The 25,767-nt window shown below is 46.7% G+C and overlaps 1 protein-coding gene across 9 annotated transcripts in view; it reads left to right on the top strand.

The window, feature by feature from the left end:
* Nucleotides 1-19,944, top strand: part of SPSB1 (splA/ryanodine receptor domain and SOCS box containing 1) — a 29,451-nt gene extending 9,507 nt beyond the window's left edge. For 6 of the 9 annotated variants that reach the window (XM_039390839.1, XM_039390841.1, XM_039390845.1 and 3 more), the window contains 2 exons: nt 13,417-14,232; nt 17,807-19,944. In XM_039390839.1, coding sequence (XP_039246773.1) covers nt 13,539-14,232; nt 17,807-17,934 — 822 coding nt within the window. In that variant the 5' untranslated portion in view covers nt 13,417-13,538 and the 3' untranslated portion in view covers nt 17,935-19,944. Of the gene's footprint in view, nt 1-3; nt 14,233-17,806 lie in introns of those variants that run through there. The other 3 variants (XM_039390844.1, XM_039390840.1, XM_027728561.2) reach the window with 3 other exon arrangements.
* Nucleotides 19,945-25,767: the final 5,823 nt, after the last annotated feature.

Here is a 25,767-nt window from a genome sequence, read left to right as displayed (position 1 = left end):
ATGGTGAAAGCAAAACATTGCATCATGCTGGGACTGTACCCAGCTGCTGGATTCATGGAGATGTGCAGTGCCTCTTCCTAATTATGGTGTGTCCCGGGTCAATTATATTTAAACACAGAGTCCAACCATGTCATTAAACTTTTTTGGCTAATGACAAGTCAGAAATCCAGCGAAGCATCATCCCAGAATGCTCTCTGCTCTGGGGAGTTGCTGAGTGTGTTCCAGTAAAGCTGGCAGTGTGAGATTCTCTTGTGCAATCTGTCTGCCAGGAATATCCCCTTAGTTCAGCACTTTGGGAGCTGATGCCTCGTTGCTGGTGTGTGTTCCTGGCCGTGGAGGGCTCGCCTTACTGAGCACACCGGTGGAGTGGTTTGCTGAATGTTGACAAATGTCTCGGCACTAGTCTGTTCCATGTTTATCCAGCTCTTTCTTTGGGTTTTCCCTTCGTATAACCAGTGTTTGAGTTACACGGCTTCTGGCAGCTGCCTCAGGAATGAGAGGTGAACACATCTTTCTAGAGACTGGCGATGGGCTGGGTCAGGCAGAGTGCACTTTGTTGGCTTCTTGTTCCTTGATAGTTTCAAGCAGTTTAAAGGTTACATGAAGTGGCTTTCTCCACCTGCTATTCAGTGGAAGGATGGGAATCCTTCCCCATCCCCATCAGGAATTACAATTCTGACTTGATTCTCTGCAAGGAACAGACTGTACCAGGCAGGCAAGAAATGTCAGTGCTGTTTTCCATTCTCTACTGGCTGGATTGCAAGCCATTTGTGCCCAGACATTCTGGAGGTGTTCTGCCATGATGTGACTCTGCTTCCCTTTTTGCTAAGGGAGATCCATAGGAAACTGCTTTTCCTATGGACACTTGAGGGGGGGGAAGAAGGAATTGGAAGCTAAAGAGGGGATATTGTGGAATTGAGCAAGCCAAGGTGCTCGATGACCCTGGTATAGCAAGCTTGGATTTGTCTGGACACTTCGCCTCAACTGGCTGCTGCAGCAATTGGAGAGCAGAAATTGCATCTTCTGTCTGTGTTGTTGGATTTGGAAAGGGTTTTTCCACAGCTTTTGTTATGTTTAAGGGTGGTTGTTGTTCCCGGATTAGACTTGAATAGAAAACATAAGGCTGCTGCCAGCTTTCTGTCACAGGCACCTTTTATCTTGCATTCATCTCTTCCAAGCAGATGCTGCTTTCATTTCTCCTACTTTTTTGCTACAAGACTGATTAACAGCCCTTTGATGCAGGGGAAGAAACTGTATTTCAAAGCAAAGTACCTCCTTAACTTTGATAATAAAACTGTTGTTTTTATCTAGAAGGCAATCCTCTGTTCCTTTGAAACAAACCTGAGGGTTGGGAGCTCCTGAACCTCCAAGTGAATGTGCAGATCATTAGCTGGCAGCTCAGTGACTGTGCTGTTTGGGTGGGAGGTGTAGGTGAAGCTGAGCTGCTCGTGGTGAGGATGTACCTGGGGAAGAGGGTGACAGACACTGGTGCACAGCATTTCTGCAGATGTTTCCCTCCCAGCTGGTTACGAGCTGCAGTGTGTGGCTGATGGTGTCAAAAGAGCCAAGCACACAGCTCAAGGTGGGGCTCAGCAGGAGGAAGGAGCTGAGGGGAACAGGAGTCTGCAGACACTGCTTTGTGGTGGTGAAGCAATCTGTATCCTCTAGCCAGGCAGAACTGTTTTTCCCAATCCACCCTGCCCTCCCAAGCCTTCCTGCCTTCAAAGACTTGTGCTGAGCGTGAGGTTCGTGTCAGCATCCAGCTTTTGGCTTTCATCTTTTCCACTTTAAAAGATAAGCCCTGTTCCTGTAAGGTGTAATAATTCCAAAAGGGTGGTGGGAGGATTGTTTCCAAGGGGGATGTTGAAGCCTGCCTGTCCTCATGGGGAGGACAACTGGTGGATAAGACTGAGCCACAGCATTGCTCATGTGGCAGGTGACTTTGAGGAATGAAACATTCCTAAACTTGGGCTTGGCTGGTGGTCAGGGCATGGAAGAGATGTTGTTGTCATCATTTGGCACATTACAAGAACTATCTTAATGCAGCAGAGGAATGTTTGATGTGCAGATCACGGGTCCAAGATCTCATTTGAGAGTAGGGGCTAAGGGAAATACCTACTGAAACTACCAGACTTCCTGAGGGAGACCATGGAAGGCTGCTTTGCACACACGCAGGTGCTGGAGGCACTGAAGAGTCTGACAGGCTTGCAGGTTAGGAAACCTCAACTTGATTTCAAGAACCTGTCACAATTGTGTGATGAGCTCCTGCTTTGGATGCATGTACAGGGGTGTTGACTTTTGAAAACATCCTTTTAAGTGAACAGAATGGTTTCCTAAACAGTGTAAAAAAAAAAAAAAATCACTTCCTCAGTGACTCAGCTGTCTCCTCTTGTGAGGTTTTTGTCCTCTGTGGTGACACCCTCAGTCTCCACAGACCTCAGGACAGGAAAGACCTGAATCTGTAGCTTAAGCTGTGAAACATCTACTGGGTCTTCATACACAGGGATGTAACTTCGGTCCTGTTTTTTCAACACTTAAGAAGCCCAGGATGAAGAGATCTGGGTCAATATTGTGGAGGAGTGTTGAGTTTTTCCATGTGGCAAGGTAAGACAAAAGGGCACGTGAACTGGATCTGTTTGTGTTGCTTAGAGTAAATCACTGTGCAGGATGAAGGCACTAACAGCTGATACAAAGGCACTGAACTGCATTCCCTTGTCTAGGATTTATTTGACCTGAGCATTAACACAAAACTCAACCCGAAACTGGCAGATTAAGAAACTGGAATGACTTGAACAGGGAAGAAGATGTGTAAACCGTAAGTATAAGGAGGAGTCTTGTCACCACGGAGCTTGCCAAGCTTTGGAACAGGTTGCCCGGAGGTTGTACAGTCTGTTTTTGAAGGTTGGCAAGAGTAAACTGGTGAGCTAGAAAACAAAATTTGCTTCTGTTGTTCTTCCCAAGCCATCCTGCCCAAGGCCTTAGCAGCCATGTCCACCTAATGTCCACCTTCCCGACTCACTACTTGATGTTCAGTAAGACAAGGTATAAAACTACAGTTACTGCACTGCAGTGCTTCTGGGCTTGGCACTTAGTTTGTCTGTAGGATGTCAGCCCCTCTTTAAAGAGAGACATGACTATTGTGATAGGTGTCAGGAGCACAATGAGCTTTATCTCTTGACCTGGTGGTGAAAGGGTGGAGGGAAATGTACTGTACAGGCTGAGGCAGCTGCTGGTGACCAGGGGCTGCACACCCAGTGTTTGAGCTGGTACAAGGATAGAGCTTGAGGGGAAAGTTGTGCTTGTTACACTGCATCCTTCCCTGCCTTTTTTTCTGCTTTAAACTCTGCGTGGATTGGGTTGTGCTATAGCACTGGTTTTGTGTAGGAAAACAGTAGCTATGCAGAGTTCTTTAGCTGCATTCAGCCCCAGGGTTATGGAATGAATCTTCTTAAGTCTCGTGATTGGATTGTCGTAGTGTCTGATCAGGTGGAAAAGACTCAGTCAGGAAGCTCATTAGCTCCTGCCTGAGGGACTTGCTTGTTTCCTCCCTGAAAAATAGCAGCAGGCATGCCTGGCTGGATGGGAAACTCTCTGCATCCATCCTCCTGTCTGTGGTGGGATTGCTGGGACAGGAGAGGTCAACACAGTGACTAAACACAGACTGTAAGAGGGAGGATGAAAGGGATGTACTTGGCTGGAGCGCGATTGTTGAATGTGAGGAGGAGGATGCCAGCTGAGTTGCTGGGGATGCAAGTGTAAATAAACTGTAAAACTGGAGGAGAAAGAAAATGTAACTTTTGCTTCCTTAAATGTCAGGGACAAGGCAGGTTTCTGTGAGGAGGAACTGAACAGTGTTCTGCTGGGGGTTGGAGTTTCCTCCTTGGGAGCAGGCAGTTTGTGGGCATCCTCCGTGGGCCTGTTGTTCACCTTGCCCTTTTGCTCTCCCTGTGATGCAAGGATGAGAAGTGTGCAGCACTCTGATCTTCTGCTCTACAAAGTGTCTTCTCCTGCCCTCTGTGGTAGGCTGGTGGTGGTGTTGCTGCCCATCTCCACGGGGGAAATGCAGACCCAGGGCAGTGGTGTGCTGAAGCTTGCCAAGCTGAGTGGCAGTGAAGCAGGGAGGGAGCACAACTTCACTTCTGCACCACGAGGCCCGGATTTTGGTGAATGTGCTGCCCTGTCCTCTGAGTCAGAACAGCATCCAGTCTGTGGTCCTGTAATGCTCTGCTTGGAGGGAGCAGAGACACTATTGCAGTCGGGCCAGGAATTATCTGTTTCTAGTACACGGCCCAGATTTCAATTACCCTTTTTCCGTAGTGATGAGCAGCACCAGACACTTGCACAACTTCCCCTCTGGCAGAGATGTATTTGATGTAGATACATGTGCTGAAGCTTCAGACACAATAAACGTATTTGAGGGTAACAGGCTGAGTAATCTGGTGCTTGGCAGCTGCTCTGTTGTGGGGATTTTTGCTTTACTGTTAGTAGTGCTTGTGACATCTTTAAATGAAAAGAGGAAGGAGACAGGAGCTGAGCAACCTTAATATTAAAATAGCTCCAACTACAAGTGGTTTTCCTGACAGAAGGAATCCTGCTGAATTCAGTCTGTCTCCTGACAGAGTATTCTGTATTGCTCTGAGGAACAGGGATTGAAATCCTCACAATCTGCTGCGTGCTTTATATTTTCAAGGCATCTATTTGCAGGTCTATAATACCCACATCAGTGATTTGAATACAGTAAGGGCTCAGTTTATGTTCTCATGCAGGTATTAGTACTTGGTGTGTACTAGGTGACTTCATTCAGCTCTTGCTGGGCTCTCTGTGTTCATGGAGGTGTTGTGTTTGCCTCATTCTGCCCACTGAAAGGAGCAGAACAGCTATCCTAGAAAAAAAACTAGGACTACTAAACTAGCACTTCCAGCAGTTGGGATGCCATGGTTTTACTCTTCAGCCTCTGACAAACCCAACCATGTTGCTTCCCCCATTTCTTCAAACACAAAGCCTATGAGAAAGGCCTTCTGCAGATTTGCTTCTAGGCACAGGACAGCTGAAATGGAGGCTGACCTGCCACGAGGTGGGAGAAAACAGCACAGGAGGCAGCTGGAAAGTCTCTTTGTTCTGCCCTGCTGTCACCTAGGAAGGAGACAGAAGGGGAGTTTTGGTAGGTGACTGCTGAGAACATGGATTTCTTTTAATGCAGCTGCTGCCAGTGTGAAACCACAGTGATTCATGAACTGTTTTTAGGGGAAAGCAGTGCTTTGTTACCAAAACCTTTGTCCTGATGGCTTGTGGTGTTGGCTGATCTCACAGTTGTAGCCAAAAAAGTGCTTTTGATACCAGAGTGGAAACTCTGGGCAGAGGCAGAAACATCAAGCTTCATTCCTTCCACCCACTGCTCCCCCTCCCATCTCCTGATTATCAGACAAAACTAATGAATCCAGAGATGAGGGGTGGACAGTGGGCAGTGTAGGCTGCAAATTAATAAGTAGGGAAATAATGAAAAGCAGGGAGTTCTTGTGCAAGAGGGTGGCTTGTTATGGATTATGTGGAGTTCTTTAATGCAAATAGTTCTGAACATAAACACTTACTATTTAAAATTTATGGTGGCTTAATTGCAGAGGAAATGCCTTTCTAAATGCAGCCTATCAAATGGCTCCAGTGCTGGAGGGAAGAAGGGAAAAACCTTAGGCAAGCATGGCAACTTGGCCAGGTCTTTTGAGTGCTGCTTGGTTATTAGACTGGGGGGGTTCTTATTTGTAATGTGCCAAGCAGAGATTTCAGCCTTATGGGGTTGTGAGGCTTCCTCTGGAAGCAATGCTTGTTTACATGCAAAGTCTTGATAAAATATGGAAAAATCAGGTGAAGGTAGTTGGACAGGTACAAAGGTGTAAGAAAGGTGAGCCTCTGGACACGTGGAAAAAAGGTTGCACGTGACCTTCCTCTTTGCTACTTAAGTGACTTATTTCCTGTGGCACTCAGTCTGCAGGCAGATCATAGAGGCATCTCTTGAGTGCATGTAGCAAAATAGGAACTGTGAAAAAGCTGTGCCTTTTGCAGGTGACCTTTGCAGTTGGTGTATCTGTGCTGGCCTAGCTTTTTTTTCCTCCTTGGAATAAGCTCCCCCAAGACACCAGGGCTCTTTCTTCTGATGGCAAAGACTGCACTGAAGCAACCTGGGAGCAGCCTTTCATAGTTGTATCAAATAGTCTTCATTTCAGTACAAAACAAGCTGCATTCCCAAAAAATGGGTTCTTGACAGAAGCAATGAAGAAAAGCATCACCTGTCTGATGGATCTAGCATGGAAATGGTACCAGGAGCTAAAAAAAAATGCCTCTGCCAAATGTGACCAGTGAGAGGAGAACCTGGTCTGAGGGAAGTACATCTTACCTGGTCTGGAAGATGTTTGATCTGGTGCTGCTGTGTTCCCTAAATGGGTGTGTGCTGCAGCCTGCAGAGAACCTGCCACGCTGGTGGAACATGTAGCTGGAGTGTTAGAGCCTCAAAGCTGCCCAAACCAGTGCCTCAGCTGTAAACAGCTTGTCCTCCAGAATGGCTGTGCTGTGATGGTGTGCTCAGCTCTTTGAGTGGGGATAGGGCTCTACATAAGGGCACAGGAATGGCAACAACTTACTAGTTTTTCTCCAGGCTCTGCAGTGGCTGCATTGCTGTGTGCCCCTGCTGTCACATCTCCCTGTACCTTCCCCCAGGAAGGGAACAGTGTGGATCTTTGTCTTCCTGTAACACCACGTACAGGTGTTGTCTCAGCTCAGACCTAACTGCCAAACCACAGCTGTTCTGCTCTTTCCTCCAAAAGAATCTATCTGGGGTTCAGATCTGTGGCACAAAGCTGAACCTGACACATCTGATGAGCAGCAGCAGCAGCAGCGTGTCCCCACTGTAACCTGTCCACAGCTTTGGCACTGGAAACAAGGGATGTCTGCAATTCATTGTATGGCTGATAACTTGGGAGCCCAAGTCAGTGGTTACCCTGTGAGGTGACTTGACTGACACCAGAGTATGTGACAATCAGCCTTGTGGCACCAAGTGTGATTTGGATGCTGAATTCTACCTGGAACCCAAGTTCATCAAGTCAACCTTCTAGGTAACAGCTGCCTGTAAACACTTGCTGGAATACAGAGTTTAAAGTTGCTTCTGGAAAACAGCACTTCACCAGTTGGCTACAAGCAGATATTCTAGACCAGCAGGAAGTTGGAGAGGAGCAAAGGGGAGAGGTGTAGGGAAGGTCAGTGCTGCAGCTGCAGATGTGGGACATGGGAAGGGACTCTGGCTAAACTTCTCAGTGCTTCGCTGAGATGCAGAGCTGTCAGTTCAATGTGGGATGATGAACTCAGGGCCCTATCCTGCCCGATGGAGGAAAAGCTTTAGTTGCTGGATTTGTGGCCAGTTCATCAGCTCCTACTCGCTGTGAGTACTTTACCATGGCTTCTCTCAGGCCATGGCCAATTTAGCAGCCCTTCTTGTGCTGTGTAATGCTGCTGCTCACTCTGCAGTGCAGGTGTTTGTGTGCCTGCATGGAAGGGTTCTGCAGTGTTAAGAATGTGTGTTCAGGGTAAATTTCTGTTGTACAACTGCAGCAAATTGCTTAATTCCTTTTAACATCTGTGTGTGTTCCACTACCAGTAAATGAACCGTTTCTGGCCAGTCTTATTGTCTTGACTTGCTTTGTAAAGGCCACAGACCATGAGTAAGTGTGGAAAGGAAGTGGACACACCAGACAGGATAAGAAGCAACTGTGCTGTTGGTAATGCAGAGGTCTGGACTCAGCAGTAGTAATTGTTTAACCTGCATAGCTTCCTAGTGCTGCTGTCCTCAGAATACCCAGGACAAAGCGTCCCCAAGGTAGTTTTGGAAAAGGTACAAAAGAACTGCTTTAGAGTACTGGTCTAAGTGGGTTGACCATGGGGAGCTGAACTAACAGTGCTTCGTGCCAAGAACTTAATGGCTGCAGGCAAAAGGCTGCAATCTGCCTCTGAGAAGCTATTTTAAAGAGTCTTGATTTGTGCCTGGTCTCTAGCATGCAGCTGACATTCATAAGCTGCCTTACACAGAGCTATAAGGAGCCTAATGACCTTTACACATCCCCTGAGCTTCCTCTGTGAGGAAAACCAGCCTGAGTTGGCTTTTTTCATTGGAGGGAGTACCTTAGTTTCTCTGAACCAAAATTGCCATTTATAATTATCCTTCAATAGGAGAGAAGATCTCAGGCAGGAACTCGTGGAACTCCTCTGAGTTGCTTCCATCATTACAAGTACTTTGAAAAGTAACCTCTCCTGTTGTTTAGTGGTATTTTCTGCTAGATTATGCAGCACTGCAGTTAGCAGGAACTGCCTGGGTAGGTGGACAGGTGGAAATTTGCTTAAGTTGGTTTTTAGTAAGTGGCTTAGTTGAGGATGGGTCATGGTTGTTACTTCAGGTTTTAGTTTACTCAGATGTGCTCCTCTGAGTAACTTCAGTGCTTTGTTTTGGAGAACCAGACACTAGAGAAATGGTGTAAAAGGGCACATTGCTTTCGTCACACTGCCTTCAGCACAGCAAAAATAGCTAGAGAACTTCAGCAGAAACTGTCTGAATCATCCCAAGGAGAGGAAGGATGGAGAGCTGGGTTCACACAGACAAGCTGATTCTTAGTGGTTACAAGTCCTAGCAGTGCTCTATGATGACATGCTCTTGGCTTCCTTGGGCAGAAGCCTTTTCTAGTGTGTCTGGGGGTGGGCATGCTTGTACTGGCTGCCTCATGTATGGGAGAGCAGAGCCCTTGGTGCCTGCTCAGTGGGTGAGTGAGGCTGTTTGCTCAGCAAGGTGGTTGCTAACTTTGTAGTCCAGGCAAGTCAAGCGTTGCCAAATCAAAGAGACTTGTTCTCCCCATCCGTGGCGTATCTTGAGCACAGTAACTTGTCGGGCCTCTTACTCTGCTGCACCTTTGTGCTGTTTGCTGGGACATGGGCCACCTTTCTTCACTCTTGCTTGCCCAACCTGCTGTGAGCTCAGTGACTGCAGTTTCACTTTTCTGTGGAGGCCGCACAGCCCTGCCAACACCTCAACCTGCTGAGCCCGACTGCTCCTGCTCCTCAGGAGGTGTGGCTGAGGAAGTTGCCCCTGTGGCAACCTTCTCCACGTGGGGCAGGGCAGCAGTGAGGCTGCCAAAGCCAGTGCTATGCAACGAGGGCCGCCTGCCCAGTCCTGATCTCAGCAAACTTGCAACACTCAGACGCGCTCTAATCATGTTGTTGGTGCAGTTGTTCCTGTCATCTGTCCTGCAGCTGCTTGGGCTCTGCTAACACAGCACGGGAAAACTTCTTCAACAGCATAGGTGAGCTTTTTTCCCCCAAGGTTTAATCAGTGTTTAATGGGGTGAGAAGGGTGTTAGAGGCTGGTGAAGTGATTGCATCAGTGCTGGACGGGGTGTCACAGCCTTCCTGGGACCAGGTTCTGCCCTGGGCAGAAATACACAGTGCAAGAAGGCTGCTGTGTTTCTGATGCCAAAAATTAACAGCAAGCAGGGAAAATCAAGTGTCCTGGTTGTTTGGGGGTAAAGTTTGAATGCTGTTAGAGGCATGTGAGTCTTCATCCCTCTTCACGCTGGTTAAGATGTGTTGTAGCATTGCTGATCCATCTTGGCTTTTAACTTGGGGATGCAGAAGGTCTGCACAGTCAAGGGGTCTGTTCTCAGCCCCACCAAGGGAGGAAGGGGATATAACTTTCTTTCTAAGGAAGGGTCTTTGTGGGCAGTTGCTGACATACTAGTTGTGCACATATCTACCTTCTAGCAGGTTAGTCAGCAAACCAGGAGCAGTGTGGCTCCTTTGTCTGTTGGCTTGCAGGATGAACATTCAGCCCAAGAAAATGAACCAGGTTTACTTCATGCTTTTCTAGTAAAATCATGGGAACATGAGCAAAACTGCAGTGGTATTTTTGGTCTCATTTGTTAGTACTGTCTGGGATCCTTTAGTTCAACTTCTAAAGCTGTAAGCAAGTAAATCACTATGGCTAGAATATCTCTTCTTTCCTTCTTCTGAGGTGTGTTCCAGGCTGGAAATCTTTAGGGTAGGGCTCTGATTCATTGTCTGTAGAGCACCCAGAGCCTGTTGGGTGTTAAAAGGTTTGGCCTTTTATCTATAGAAGTACACTTGATATCATGTGGAGGAAATGAAGCCACAGTAAACTGACTTGAATAAATAGACTTAAAGTAAGACTGGATCAGGAATCAAGGAGTTTAAGATCCTTCAAGTGTTCTTGTTATTGATGCTCCAGACAGGTGTCCTGTAGGTGTTGCAGAGCAAAGAAGGACCCACGAGGAGCCTTGGGTTTTCTGAGCTGAAAACACCAACTCTGCTCTGTCATATACAAGATTTTCCTCGAAGACTTGTGTTCTCCCTGTCTAACAGCAGGGACTTGCATTGAGATGTCTGTCTCCTGCCTTGATCTGTTTTCAGCAAGCAGTTGTTTTGAAATCTGGCATATCTTTCTTGTATGGCAAACTGCCTGCTTGCTCTGAACACTGAAATCGAGGGGAGGTCTAATTCTCACTGGAATAGCAGTGAATGCTTTTCTCTGAGACACTCTTATAATTTCATTCCAAAGCTTTTAAGCCCAGAAGGTTAACAATAGAACTGAAAAAAAGCATGGGGAGCAGAACTGAGCATCATGGGGATGAGCTTGTGTTTGTGAAGCAGAGCAGAGTTGCAGCAAGCCTGAGCTGTTGATAAGAGAGATAAAAGCACTTTCAGTGTTTAGATTTGTACTTAAACCTGTAGCAGTTCAAAGGTTTTGAAGCAGCCCATTCCCTAGCATATCTTCTCATTTATGGCTGGCTGTGTCTCACATCAAGCTGCCCAGGGCATTAATCCATTAATTTAAGAGGATAAGATCTTCTGTATCTCTCCTGCTGCAGGAAAGTGCCTGTATTGTCTTGTGCGTGAAGAGGCTTTTCCTTTTAAAAAATGGGGGTGTAACTGTGCTTCCTGACTGCAGGGCAAGGTGCCACTCTGCAGTTCTAGACCAGGCTAGTGCCAGGAACAGCAGCGGAGCCAGCTGTGAGCCAGAGTTATTGCCTTGCCCTAATAAGGAGCCATGTTGTGCTTAAATCTTGGCATATGGTGCTCAGTGTCTGACCTGCTCTCACTCTAATCAACCCCTTTGTTCCAAACCTTTTCCTTTCTTCCTCCTTTCCCTTTATTCTGGCCATTGTCTTTCATCTGGTGTTAACAGTCTGCCTGGGAAAGAGTCGTAACTAATGGAAGTGATGAGTGGTGCTTGTGTGCAGAAAAGCTGCTTCCTCTGCAGAGCCAGGCAGGCAGTGAAGGGTGTCCTGTCCCCTGTGCTTCACAAGTCCCTGTTGTCTTTCACTGGGGTGATTCCCTTTCTGGTGCAGCAGCCTCGAGAGAAATATGATGAAGCTTATGTTGGCAAAAGGCAAAAAGTCATAATGAACGAGGCATTGTCTTGCTAATGAAGAGCACAATTGTGTTATCTTCTCTTGAGTATTTTGTGCTTCAAAGAGGTCTGCACCAGTGCTCCTGCAGTCTGGCAGTCTGCTTTGTTTTGGTTCTTGCTTCCTATGCTGTGTTCTCACATGTACTGCACAGGAAGTCTCTGCCTCTCCTCCTTCTGCCAATGTTTTGTTCCTTTATCCTAATCAAAATGCCAACAGCTGAATTTGCCTATGGACTTCCATGTGTACTTTAGCCAGTCCCTTGTTGACAGCCTTTGCCCTTATGCCACAGGCCTGGGGAATGCCGGGTGGTTCACCCGGTGCTCTCTGTAGAACACCACATGTTCTGTGTGGAACACCACACGTTCAGCAGCCTGATGGGTTTGATCCCAGCCTGAGCAAATCACTTACACTGGAACGATTGCTTTGGGTCAGCACTGATGTGCCTTTCCCAGGGAAGCTCAGCTGATGTCTGGTTTGGCTTGTTCTTGGCATCCCTTGCTTTGAGCTTTTGCTGTTCCTTGGGCTTCCAGAGAGCAAGGCAGCCTGTGCCCTCTGGGGCTGGAAGTGCCTGTGAGTCATGGAAACACATGGGCCCAAGCACGAGCTGTGGGGCACAGCAACTAAATCATGTGGCATCCAGGGACTGCCATCCCTCCGCTGATTTTGCTGTTTCTTGCTTATCTTCAGCTGCTGACCAGCTGGCTCACACAGTTCAGGATTTGTTTTGATGTTGGGGATGGTATTTATTTAAGTTGCAGGATGTCTTGGTTATCTTAGCAGCTGATAACATGATTGGACCCTGTTTAAATGGCATCTTCTCTCTGTCAGTGCCAAACATCTGAGGTTCCTGAACAGTTTGAAATAGCTGTGCTTCAACCTGTGCTTTGGAGTGTGACTTTTAAAGAACCTCAGGCCTTTTCCTCTCCCATCCTTGACAAAAAGGAGGGAAGGGAAAGTCTTGTCTCTTTTTACTTAGAAATTATGAGATTTAGCTCACTGTTCCAATGGCATACCTCGGACTAGTGGTAAAAACCTGTAGGGAAGCTGCTGAATTGAACATACATGAGCCTTCCCTGTCACCTTCTAGCTGAAGCCTTGCTGCTGGTGTCCAGTAATCTTATTTTTAAACCAGATCTGATTCATGCTCTGTTTTCTATGCCAGATGAGGTTCTTGGTTGTGAGTAAGTGTTGTGACTGTAGCTGGCAGGAGTGCTGCATGATTGCCTCACTTCAGGAAATGTTAAAATAACACTTTTTTTTCTTAGAAAGCTCATTTGCTCCCCTCCCACTTCTAATTCTCCTAATAGCTGCCCCCAGTTTGGCAGCTGTCTTACAGAGGGTTGTTTGTGTTGCTGAGTGAGAGCAGAGACAGTTCAGTGGATGCAGTGCTGGAGGAGAGGTACACAAAGTGAGCTAGTATCTTTAGCCAAGCTGGCTTAAACGTTTTAGAGGTTTCTCTGAAATCTGGAAGGAAAACTGCTAAACTGTGAGAAGAATCTTGCTCCTCCCCCTGGACTCTGCGACTGAAGTGGGGGATTTTTTTCCTCTTGGAGAAGAGAAGCTGCCCCAACCGAAGCTGCTCATTTGAGACAAACCATCCAGCAGGTTTATCTGCTCCCTGGCTGCAGGAACTCGGTGGGGCCAAGAGTGCCAGGAGCTGCTGGAATGAGTGTCCCCCAGGGACGGACCCTGCAGGTTTTGTCTGCTGTGTTGGATTTGCAGTCAGGCCTCCAAGGTACTCAGCAAAGCTTCAGTGGGGTTGAAGAGAGTTCTCTCCTCAAACCTGTATCGATGGCTGCTGTGTGCTCTGCCAGGCTATCCGTGGGACCCTTCCTTGCTGGTGGAAAGGCAGGACAAGTTGTTGGGATAAACAGATGAATGCTGTGCTCTGTAAATGTGGCATACAAGGCTGTGTGTGCTAATGTTTAACTTGTCTCTTGTTTTTCTTTCCATCCATTAGGCAATACTGAGTGGTGCACATCTCGACAAAGTCTCCTAGCAACCTTTCCTGCGGGGCTGAATGACAGCAGAAGCTGCCAGGTGAACCCATGAGCCTGTAAGGAGGCGAAACCGGGACACACCATGGGTCAGAAGGTCACAGGTGGGATAAAGACTGTGGATATGAGGGACCCTGTGTACAGGCCGTTGAAACAGGAGCTCCAAGGACTTGACTACAGCAAACCCACACGGCTGGACTTGCTGCTGGACATGCCTCCCGTGTCCTACGAAGTGCAGTTGTTGCACTCGTGGAACAACGACGATCGCTCGCTGAACGTGTTCGTGAAGGAGGACGACAAACTCATATTTCACCGGCATCCGGTGGCCCAGAGCACAGACGCCATCAGGGGCAAGGTGGGGTACACCCGGGGGCTGCACGTGTGGCAGATCACGTGGGCCATGCGGCAGCGGGGCACCCACGCCGTGGTCGGGGTGGCCACGGCAGATGCCCCCCTGCACTCGGTGGGGTACACGACCCTGGTGGGGAACAACCACGAGTCGTGGGGCTGGGACCTCGGCCGCAACAGACTCTACCACGACGGCAAGAACCAGCCCAGCAAAACCTACCCTGCCTTCCTGGAACCAGATGAGACTTTCATTGTGCCCGACTCCTTCCTGGTGGTCCTGGACATGGATGATGGGACACTGAGCTTCATTGTGGACGGGCAGTACATGGGGGTTGCGTTCCGAGGACTCAAAGGGAAGAAGCTCTACCCGGTGGTGAGCGCGGTGTGGGGACACTGTGAGATACGGATGTGCTACTTGAATGGACTCGACCGTGAGTATAACTCCTGTATTTGTTCTGGCTGCACAGATCTGCTGCTTACTGGGACAGCCTGGGGAGGGGCTTCATCCTTCAGCTCCTGTCAGCAGGAGCGTTGCTGCATACAGCTCTGAATCTGTAATGGCTCACACAAGAAGTTTGGCTGTACACACCTACCCAGGCACCGCAGGGTTTGGGTGGGAGAGTGTGGTGGGGGAAGGTGATGCCACTTGCCTGACTAGAGATGGCAAACCTTTCTATATTTCTACCAAAGTATCAACAAATGTTCTTCTGACAGCTGCTTTATTTGCAATGTAATCCTGGTGTCTCGTTACAGAAAATGGTCTGAGACAGTCCCCTTCCTGAAATGGGTAATGGAGGGACTTTTAAAATCCCTTGCAGGCAAGAATGGGAAAATCTGTCCCTAGCTAAGAAAATGGGAATGTCTCGTCTTTCAAAAAAGTAGCTCAGTTCTCTGCTGCTTTCAGAGCAGGGTGTGCTCATTTGTAGCAAGGGGCTGGATATTGTAATCAGCCCAACTTGCATGCCAGGCCTTTTACTAACAGGCACATCAATCTCTAGCTAAGCTTAGTAATAAATGTGGCTGTCCAAATGTGCTAAAGTCTGTTATCTCTCATAGTCAGAAGTTCCCATGGGGCCAGACTGTGACTCAGTCCTCTGGGTAGGGTGGAGGAGAGAGGTGAAGGAAGTGGATTAAAATCTGGATTTATGTTTTTTAGTGAAATAAATTTGGCAGAATTGATATGAAGAATAGTTTTTCCCCTGCATTCCAGAACAGTGTCTGCACAAGGGCTGTAGCATATTGGGCTTCTTTATTTGTGCTTAAGAGGTGTCCTAATGCTGGGCCAGCAGTGGCAAACCCTGGCACTCCTGGCTTGAGGTACAACAGAGCTGCCACCAGGCACCAGAAGAACAGAGCTGTCAGAATAACCAGGAAAGCCCTGCAGAGGGATAGCAGCAAAATCCACAAGTGCTTTGAGAAATACATTTCATCTCAGCAAGACCAAATAGAGAGCTCTTGGCAGAGCATTTTCTTACCCAAAGAAAGAAGCCCAGACCCTTCTGCCCTGACAGTTTACAGAATGGCAGCAGCCCCAGGAACCAGGTTTTGCTGAAGGGTCAAAGGCAAAACCTGCAGCTCCTCTCAAAGCCAGCAAGTCTGTGGAATTGTTGGAGCAGAGCTGCACTTAGCAAGGAAATGGCCACCTCCAGGATTGGATTTGGTTGTAATGTGCTCTCGGCATAGGAGTGAATTGTGGGCACAGGGCCAGGAATGACGGGATGCTATTTTGGCACAGATAGAAAGAAGGTGTCTGGCTCTAACCACTTCTGAGCATTCAATAGCAACACTGTCCAGTGATTGTAGTGCCTGTGAATGGAAGGAGGTCGGATATGTGTGTGCTTTCTCTTTTGGTCTCCTGTCAGACTGGGTTATCAGCGCAAACTAGACGGGGATAAAGTTCTTGTTCTTAATCTCTGTGGAAGATCCTCTCCTTTTAAGGCCGTTAAACTGCAATGTATTTGTTATGTTAATGTCTATAGGCTTTGAAGGTCAGGCCCCTTGTCCCTTGGGATGCTGGCTAGACAATGCCTCTGTCCCAGCTATCTCCACACTGAGCGGGCGGAATTGGGACAGGCTTTGAATGCAGTGTGTTTGTACCCCAGTGGTTTAAGAATAAGCTACATTGGGAAGTGCCAAAGGAGTGCTGCCAGGAATAGGCCTCCCTGGCAGTGTCACAGCCAGAGCAGAGAGGTGCAGTCTGGCTGCAGGGACCTGTCCCTGTGGAAGAGGCAGCATGGACCCTGAACTGGGTCACGAGCAGGCAGGAGCAGGGCTTGCAGCCAGGCCTTCCCTGTGACACAGAACATGTGTGGTGAATGTGGGGCTTGGGAAGCAACAGCACTGCCCTGACACATCCGTGTGCTCCCCACCCAGCTGCCAGTGCAGGAGAGGTGTGCATGATTCCTCAGGAATAACTAACATGGAACTGCTAGGAAAAAAAAAAACAAACTCATTTCACTGCAGCTTCCCCTGGAAGGAGGTAATAGCTTGTGATCCACAGCAGGGAAGGAAAAGAGGGGAAATAGAGCATTGCTTCAGCTCTGACTGAACATGAGGAGGAGACAGACCAATTCAAGCCTGTGTTTCCTGACTTTGTTACCAAGTCTCTCCACAGCTAACAAACTCTCCTTCTCACAGACTTTTTTGCCAAAAGTTGGATAAAAGTTACTTTTCCCCCTTCTCATTGGAAGTGTTTTCTACTTGGAGCAGTGTGACTGTTAATTTTTTCCAAAGTAGAATCAGGAGTGACCTGATCAGAGGCTACTGGCAACACCTTTCTGTTTGAGATTTTCAGTGTTACCTTTGAACCTGGAAGGAAGGTACTTGTAACTACCTTACTGATGGAATGAATTCTGGTTAAAAAAATGCAGTAACACGATCGTGCTCAGGGAAAGTAAGCTTTGTCTGTCTCTCATCTGTTTCAAAAGCTGTATGAACAGTGAGATTAATTTTGCATGTAGTAGTAGAAGCTGGAGCTGTTGGTATCTCTCAAAGCTCCTGAAAACTGCAACTTCTTAGCCAAGCTCCTTCCATGTCTGTGGGTGCTTTTAGGTCTGTGTTCAGCCCAAGAGATCTGTCAAGGAAGCTTTCTAATGGTGCAGGCAGAGCCCCCAGGCTGTTAAGAAGGACATGCAGTTCTCTGCTTTGGGATGTCTTTTGTGTTTTCTCTTGGGGGGAGGAGAAACCCCTTAGGCTTGAGCAGCATTGTGTAAAGGTGAGCTTTGACACTCAGCAGCAGGAGCTGTGAGTAACTAATGTGTATCTTCCCCTCTGTGCAGCCTGATGTGTTTGTTAACTCTGGCTTTGACCTTAGTCCCCTCTAAGTTGTGAATGAGTCCTCAACAGCAAAGGGCCCCATATGCCATTCCTGAAAAACTAGTATTATCTTGTTGGGTGTTTTAAGTACAGGATGCAAAAAAAGATAGCCAAAGGCTTTTATCCTTCCCAGGTTTGTGACAGAGGAGGGAATCCTCCAGTGGAAAATGTCACCACAATACAAGTGGTGACATGAAGCTTTGACAGATGGTTTTGTTTTTCATGGGAACTATGTAATATAAATGCAGGGGGTTGACAGCTGTTATCCTATATATGAGACAAATCGTGGCACTTTCTGGGTGCCCAGACCATGTGATGCTCTCAGACTGCTGCAGTCTTTTCCTTCAGCGACTGCAGTATCCAAAAGCTTTTGGATACTGCAGTAAGAGGCACAAGCTGGAAGATGTGTTCTGTCTTGAATGGCATTGCAGAGGGGTAACTTCCATTTGAGGATTCTGGTGTTTTTTTGTTCACACATGTATGGCTTAAATAACGTACACAGGCATCGTGCTCTGCTGTTGTATTTGAGTTGAAGATGCTGATACGTGAATGCTGAAGGGTTTAGGTCCTGCAGACATGCCAGGCGTTCACCCTTCTTGCTCAGTCTCTTCTGGGGGATTTTTAGAACTAGCAAAATGAACGTGTGTCTTGTGTGTTGAGGTGTTAATGTCTCAGCTTCTCTTTCGCCAGCTGAACCACTGCCTTTGATGGACTTGTGTCGGCGAGCTGTGAGGCTGGCTCTGGGCAAGGAGAGACTGACTGAGATCCCCACACTGCCCCTGCCAGCCTCCCTCAAGAGTTACCTGCTCTACCAATGACCTTCGTGTCCGAGGACAGAGAGCTGGAACCAAGGCAACACTCGGAGCTGACCCACTGAGCAACGGGCTCTCCACCCTCGTGTCATCGCTACTGTTGGGACTCCTTGGCCAAAGTATTCCTGCCACTGCTTAAGCCTCCATGTGCCCTTATTGGCAAGCTCCCAAGTAATCCTTGTTTCACAACTGAGCATTTTGTTCTCTGAAAGTCACTTCCCCAGCACAATTACAAGAAGGGACACTCACAGAAGCTTTGTGCTTCCCTGCTTCTCCTGAGAAAAGCTGTGCTTTGTCCTTTGGGCACAAGGGCTTGGGAGTGAATGATTTGTCTGTACCAGCTAAAGGGAAGAACATAATTTGGGGAAAGGGAAGGCATTAGGGAAGGTTAAGACTGGGTCCTAAGAATGGAGAGGCACAAGATGTCCAGCAGAGTTGGAAAGAGTCCGGAATACCAAGAGGAATTAATTGCTGAGTTTTTAAAAACCAAAAAAAAAATTAAAAAAAAGTACAACCCCAAGCCCTGAAACACCAAAATTAAAACCCTTCCACCAGGACACTTGTTAATTTGGAGAAGGAGCTTGTGTTGCTGATGTCTGTATCTCTGCTGGAACTTCTCACCATGTTCTAGTGCTGTTTCACAGATCACAAATCCCATGTTCTTGTTTACCACTGTTGCTTTCTCCTGCTCCATTCTCTACTCTGCCTCTTCTTAGAGGGTTTGACTCAGTTGATTGAGCAGTCAGGTGTCTTCACCTGCCTTCTTCCTGACTTAAAACTGCAGGTTTTAGTCTGGGATCAGGGGGTCCTTGCTGATGTGGGGACAGGGAAGGGACAAACTTCTGCAGCAGGGTGCAGAAGATGGAGACCAGCTTTATGAGCTGAGAGCTGTTACTCAGCTACAGGCCCTGTCACCTTGGGTCTGTTTTCTAACCTGTTCCATGGTGAGGCTTTAGAGGAACATACTGATGTGTTTCTCTAATGGCTCTGCCAGGGAATTTCCTTCTTGGACAAGCTGCTTATATTCATCCAAACCAGGCTTCTTTCTGTCATAGACCATTGGCATAATCTCCACTTAACTATGCAGCAGGAATAGTTCTCCCTGTTTCTTGCTTGAGGGGGAGGAAGTTGTCCCAGAGAAGGTGGTACCGGTGTGGGCTGCAGAAGTACCATCAGCAGATGAGAAATCCAGGAGGTGATTGCTGCAGAATGTCACCTGTGAGACCTTGACAGAGGCCGGGGGGGTGATCTTCAGGCACAGCAAGAAGAAACTAAACCTCTCCAGAGCTGGGGGGCAGGAGAGAACTGCAATAAACAGGACAAGCAATTCAGGCAAAATCAGCACATCCCAAATAGATTCTCACCTCAGTAGCCGAGTAAAGAGGATGACACTCCTTTACTAGCAGGAGCTGCTCTCTTGACCTCTCCACAGGTTACTATGCTGCCTTTCTGGGGTTATTTTGCACATTTCTTTGTCTTGAAAAATGTTTGTGTGGTTGGTTTTTTTGCTCTTGAGTTATTCCTTCAGTTCTGTGTAGGTACAAATGAGTTTAGTTGTTGAAAATGTTAATATATATATTTGTGGTGTATGTATAAGAACATGTTTTAAACAGCTGCTGTAGGGTACCTTTTTTAAAATAAACTACTTGCATAGTATATTTTTTAAAGCACAGAATTGGTGCCAAGACTGGGTGGGGTGTGATGTGCCCCTTTTTTATTCTAATATTATATGATTTTGTTTTTTCAGCGTAGGGGTTTGTACTAGTTTCTGTTGCAGGGTGGGACACAAGAAAATTCAGTGTGTGTGGAGCCCTACTTGGTTGCCTTCAACTTGAACCAGTGTCTTCCAGAACTCCAGGGAAGTAGCTGTGTTCTCCCTACTTCTAATGCTCTTTGTGCTCCCACGTTTCCCTCTCTTCTCACTTCACCAGGACATTACTTTGTACAGTTTTAAATCCTGACTATTTTATGACTGTAGATAATACTCAGTAACCTAATAAACTTTATTAAATATTGCTTGGTGATGGTTTTTATTCGCATGAAACGATCAGATTTCCTTATGCTTGGTTTCTCCATGAACAGTGAGCTTATTCCCAGGAATCCTGCCCAGGCAGGCAAAGCAAGGGCTGTTGTGGCCTTATCTCTGCTTGGAAGAATAACAGTTCAAAGCTGGCATCTGAAAGGTGTGTACAGATGGAGGGCAAGGTGCATTGGTACAGGATGGTAAGGTGTGGTAACCTGAGATTTTTGGGCAGTTGCCACTATTGCCTAAAAGATGGAGTTTATTAAAGTCCGTGATGAGACAGCAGCCTTGGTTTCCTGGTTTAACTTGGTTTACAGCTGATTTATTGCATCATACTCCTTTTTGTATTCAATATAAAATAGATTCAATAGAGTTTCCCTCCTACATTACAGCAAATGACTTTTCTTCTTTCAGAAAAGAGGTTTATAAGTAAATCCCTGACTTCTTATTTTATGTTGATACCTGACATTTTTCTTAGGGAGGTGGTGGATAGAAGACAACAAAATAAAATGGTGAGGGCTAGAGGGATCCCTGGCCAGAAGAACAGCACAGTTAATTACAGAAGGTGCTGTGGAAGGTTAAGCTGAGTGTTGGGAGTCATTCCTGTGTGCTTGAAAAATGGCTGATTGATTTCAGTGTGTTCTGGGAAACTTCCTCAGGTCATGAACTGGATTTAGCTCGTGTTACTTGGTATTGGTTTTCAGTCACTCCCTACCCACTGCTATAAGTTGCTCTGTTTTCATGTATTTTTGGGATCTGTTTGCATGAGACTTCACTCCTGGGCCGTGAGGAGAGGTGGATTATTTTGTTTGTGGAATACAACCTATTTGCTTCCTGGTTGTGCCTTCAGTCTCTTCCACCTCCAGCCTGTGCAATGCAGAGATGCTCTCAAATTGTGTCAGCAGGGAGGTTAAGCTGCCCCAAAGTGACTGAAAGTGTGATGACATGGTAGTTTTCTCAATGATGATGAAAAGTCTCTCCTGTTCACACACTTTTTTGTCTTCCCTGCAGCTACCAACTTCTGTGTGGAAACCAAACCATTTAATCAATTCACACATACACTGCAACTTGTGAGGTTCAACTGAAGCTTATGAACTGCTGAATAATGGTGCTGTAGGGGGAGATCTTAAAAAAAGGCAGGTAGTTTCTTTCCTCTTGTCTCCAGCCAGGGCAAGATTTATTTTTTTTTATTTTGGATGTTTTGCATGTGGGACAACCACGTGATTAAGGCAACTGTTTGTAGATCCAAAGCCTAAATATCCATTGTATTCAATAATCACCACTTCTGGTTGCTGCAGGTAGTGGAAGACTTCAATGAGATACTTATTTTCTGCCTGTTTCTGACCAAGGCTGGCTTCCCCTTTACCTTGCAGTGGAAGGCTGCCTGTGTGTCACTGGGAATGTGGCTGGAGGGGTTCTGGGACAGCAACAGGCTGGGAGGGTGCAGAAGGTGGGGCGGGTGCAGAAAACTGAGAAATTAGTTCATGCTCAGCTCCAGACACCCAAACAGGCTTGTGTTCCAGCTGCATGGAATATTTGAAACAAATGACCTGCTCAGGGCTGGGAGTCTGCAGTGTTTATGTACAGTGCCATGGCAACAGTGGAGGAAGTCATGGGATGGGGATTGGACCTGATGGAATCAACAAATGATATCACAGATTAGCAAGTCCTAATAAATCAGTGGCTCTCTGCTCCCCTGCTATTAGTGCCTGTATCCAAGCACTGGCACTGTGGCAGGGAGATCTCTGCCTTTTTGAGTAGCAGTAAAAACTGCAAGCCCTGCTTGTATCAGGACTGCCTTGAAAACCAGCCCTGTTCCACTGGCCAGCACCTCGTCCTCCTGCTGCTGCTGAGTCATCACGTTTACGCACATGGAACCATTCCTACATTTTATAGGAGGCTTCTGGCCTTGCCTGTGCTACAGCAGTGCTGTGATGATTCTGCAGAGAACCCTGGTGTTCTAGACAAGCAGGGGAGTAGCTTTTGTTTCTTCCTGGAAGTTGAGGTGTTGGTGACAGTGATTTGAGTCTGGAGAAGTGTGCAAGAGGGGAAGTGCTCAGTGGAGGAGTCGATAAAGAAGCAGGTCGTGCTGCTTCAGCAGTGTTGTCGTCGTTCCTTTCACAAAGGGAAGCCTGTACTGGGTGCAGGTTGCACTCCTGCACACATTTCTGCCAGCCAATATTCCTGTTGTGGATCTTCACCAAAGCTATGACAATGTCAGGACAGAAAAACTCGGGGGGGGGGGGAAGACGGTTGCCAATTCTCTCCTTTATCTGCAGAACCGAGAAATTCTTTCTGAGCTCAGCCAAGTTCCCTGTTGGAGCCCAGCTGCCAGTCTGTACCTGTCAAGTCCTTTGCCAGAACCAAGGCAGTTTTCCCTGTGCCTGAGATGTGTCAACTCAAAAGGATGTGCGTCATGCTTTTAAGAACTTATCTTGGCAGTCACACCTTTTCTACTGCATAAGGTAAGACAATTATGAAAAACATTTCCTAGCACACTGCCCCTCTTCTCTCCACGTGCTTCCTATGCAGAGCTAATGCTGTTGATCTTATGCCAAAGACTAAGTTGTGTTTGACTGGAGAAGGAAATACATGGTGATTTATTTAGTATAAGTTTATTAAAATTAAAAACCTAACCCAAAGCACAGCCTTTCTTGGCTTACAAAACAGTGCTGAGGGGAAACAAAACTCATTCAGTGCTTGCACAAAACACACTGGAGCACTGATCCTGCCTTTGCACATGTTTTGATTCGAAACTATTGCAGGCTTGTCTGCCCTTCAGACAGAAAACTATTTGAAGCAGCTGCCAGATGTTTTGTCTGCCCCGTGTGTTACAGTTTGCTTACTGCTGAGCAGTGCTCTTCCCATCGGGTGCTCGAGCTGCCCTTGGGAATCTTGTTCCTGTGGCACCTCCGTGCTGGTTTCCCACCCCTTTGCCCTGGTCACGTTCTCACAGGGCAGGTACAAGTCTGAGTGTTTTACTGCAGGGCTCGGTGTCTGCTGTGCAATCTGCTGGCCTCGGCTGGGACCTTTGCTGGGACTAGCACAGACCAGCCACATTCCTCTGCTCACATGTTGCCACAGTGTGTAAAAGTTAAGGTGATTTACAGTCTCTTATAAAAGCACTCGGGGCCTGAGTTTAGGCCTTGCTGAACAGCCTTACCCTGAACACCCACAGTTCAGGGCCTGGGCAGCCTGGTTGACTGGCTGTGACTTAGAGCTGAGTTATAAATCTTTTTCCCCCCTATAAGATGGGTGATAAATTCTGAAATACAGTGAAGTGGAGCAAAGACCTTTGTGTTTTTCCAGAACTGTGACAAATTTAACTCAATCAGAAGACGTACCTGCTCAACAGAGATACCTTGAGAATTCCTGTGTGTTTGCCCAACTGTTTCACATTGTTTGTGTAAAACACACGTTATTTGTTTAAAATACAAATTTTCTGTGTAAAATTTCTCAGCTGGGAGCAGTCCCCTGTGCCATCATGTTTAGAAGCACACGTCCTTGGCTTTCTGTGCTTCTGCACCACTGGTAGTCCTGCAAAACCACATCTATACATCTTAGGGCAGAGTCCTCATTAAAAGGGGTTTAACCTGCAATTTTTCACTTTGCTCAGACTTCTATCTTTTAGTAATCAGAGGGCTTTTACCCATGCTTTTTGGGCACACATTGCATTTGCCTTTAACTGTTCTGCAGTCAACAGCTTATGGCCCAGGGTCTGCAATGGTGTTGGGTGAGATGTAGGCCAAGAAATAGGTGCTACTTCTGGATACCCTTCTCCATAGCACCTTGTTTGTCCTGAGGAACCCCATAAATGACTCTTCTTACCAGAGTCTTGTCATTGTTCCCTCTCACAACCTCTTGTTAAGCCATTAACTATTATTTAGGAGCGCCTAACAAAACTTTACTGTCTAAAACCTGCATAAGCAAACAGGCTCTCCAGCTGATTATTATAAAGGGTACATGGGCAGGCAAGAAACACCTGCCTAAGCTGGAGTCTCATAGGACACAGGTGTTGATATTTTTTTTCCTTTTATTAAAACATACTGAGGGTTCCCCAGAATGGAAATGGGTCTGAACTCTTTGTTCTCTCACTTTTCCCAAAACAGGACCTTTGGGAGTGCAGAACATTCTCGTAGGCTGCAGGTAAAATGCCATCCACTGAACCAGTAACCTAATTTCCTGCAACAGGCTGGATGTTTTCTTTGGAAGAGGACCACCTAATATTGATAAGGTCTGTTCCCACTTAATCTGAGGTCCAACAGAGAGACTTGAGAAGTAACAGCTGTTACTCCTAAATATGATCTGTATTTTTCAAACTGTCTAGACACCTGGGTGGGTTGCACACATTACCAGCAAAGCTAGTTAATCATGTCAAACGTTTTCTTTCTCTAAAGGTTTGTTTTGTTTAATGAGCTATATGGAAACCCAGGGGAAGACAGTGAATCAAGCAGACAAGTGAGGAAATTTGATCACTGACACTTGGACATTTTTCATTCTGACCTGGTATAGACAATGCACGGATTTAAGGATTTCAGAAGTTATTGGCTGTGGTGGTTGATAACACCACTGACACAGTAAACCCTTAAAACAGTGAGCTGGGTGGATGTTTCCCATGTGCTCTCTGTGAAATGCTGTTAAATGAAAACTGACTGAAACTCTGCTGCACAATAGGAAGCTACAGCAATGAAAATTACATTTACAGGATGCCAGAAATTTAAGTTTACAATTGATTTGTAAAGGAAAGCCTAGAAGAAGGAGCACTCAGAATCCTTATGATACATCCTACTTGGATAAATACAAATGTTTTCGATAAATACAAATGTTTTTGATAAATACAAATGTTCTCACAGATGCCAGCTACCTATTCCAAAGTACGGTGCTGTGTGATAAGATCCTTTTTATTAGGAAGGAAGGAAGGTGATTCTTCATATGCAGTCTGACATTTTTATTTGCATTTTAAAAAATAGTCAGAAAAATGCAAATAAGCCTGAAGTTTAAAGGGGTGAGAGACATTTCTGGACAGAAACCCACCTGAGAAGCTGCATCCTGGAGTGCAGACACCCCTGAGGTGGACGTGCAGATCCACAGGCACGTGGATCCTGGAGGATACCTAACATTTACAGCAGAGACTTGTGGCACACGTGCTTTAGAGCTGTGTTTTCTTGTGTTTGTGTTTGCTAACTACGTTCTGAACTTCATAATCAAGATGAACCGTGGCCTTCAATAGAATAAACCTGTTTTCCTCTTTCAGGTTGCCTGGCACTGGCACTACTCACAAGAACTTTTCAGTAAGCACAAGGCGTGTGTCTTTCTCTACAAACAGCAAATGCAAATAAAATAATATTATGGTCAAACAGGTGGAATGTTTGCAACCTAAACAAGCATAAGAATCCCAAGACAAGCTATGATGCATTTCCCAGTAAGTTTAACCTGGAGTTTAGAAGAATTGAGCACCAGCATTAAATACTCTCTCCCCAGATGGGTGTTAAATAGTGTTTTCAGGAAGGTATGAACACTGAAAGAGCAGACCCAGCTTTGGAAGAAGCCAGGGTGCAAAAAGATTGTTGGTCAGGAAAAGCCTTTGACACGTGAATCTTTTACCAGATGCATTTGGCAAAGGTTCAGAATCATAATTGGGAAGACAAAGAGGGGGAAGAGATTCAGCCTGGGGGCTGGTTGAGCGTTCTGATCGTGGACTGAGCTCTTTGGCTGTTTGATAAAGCTCTGCAGGTACAAGCTGGCAACTGAGGCTGAACCTGCAATCTGGCTGCCTCTCCAAAATGACAGGCTGAGTCCCTGAGCAACACTTAGGG

Source organism: Pipra filicauda, unplaced genomic scaffold (genome assembly GCF_003945595.2).
Source record: "Pipra filicauda isolate LSUMZ 115617 unplaced genomic scaffold, ASM394559v2 scaffold87_size3191425_pilon, whole genome shotgun sequence".
Classification (NCBI taxonomy): domain Eukaryota; kingdom Metazoa; phylum Chordata; class Aves; order Passeriformes; family Pipridae; genus Pipra; species Pipra filicauda.
The sequence above is the reverse complement of the archived record's forward strand: the minus strand, read 5'-3'. Positions and strand labels throughout refer to the sequence as shown.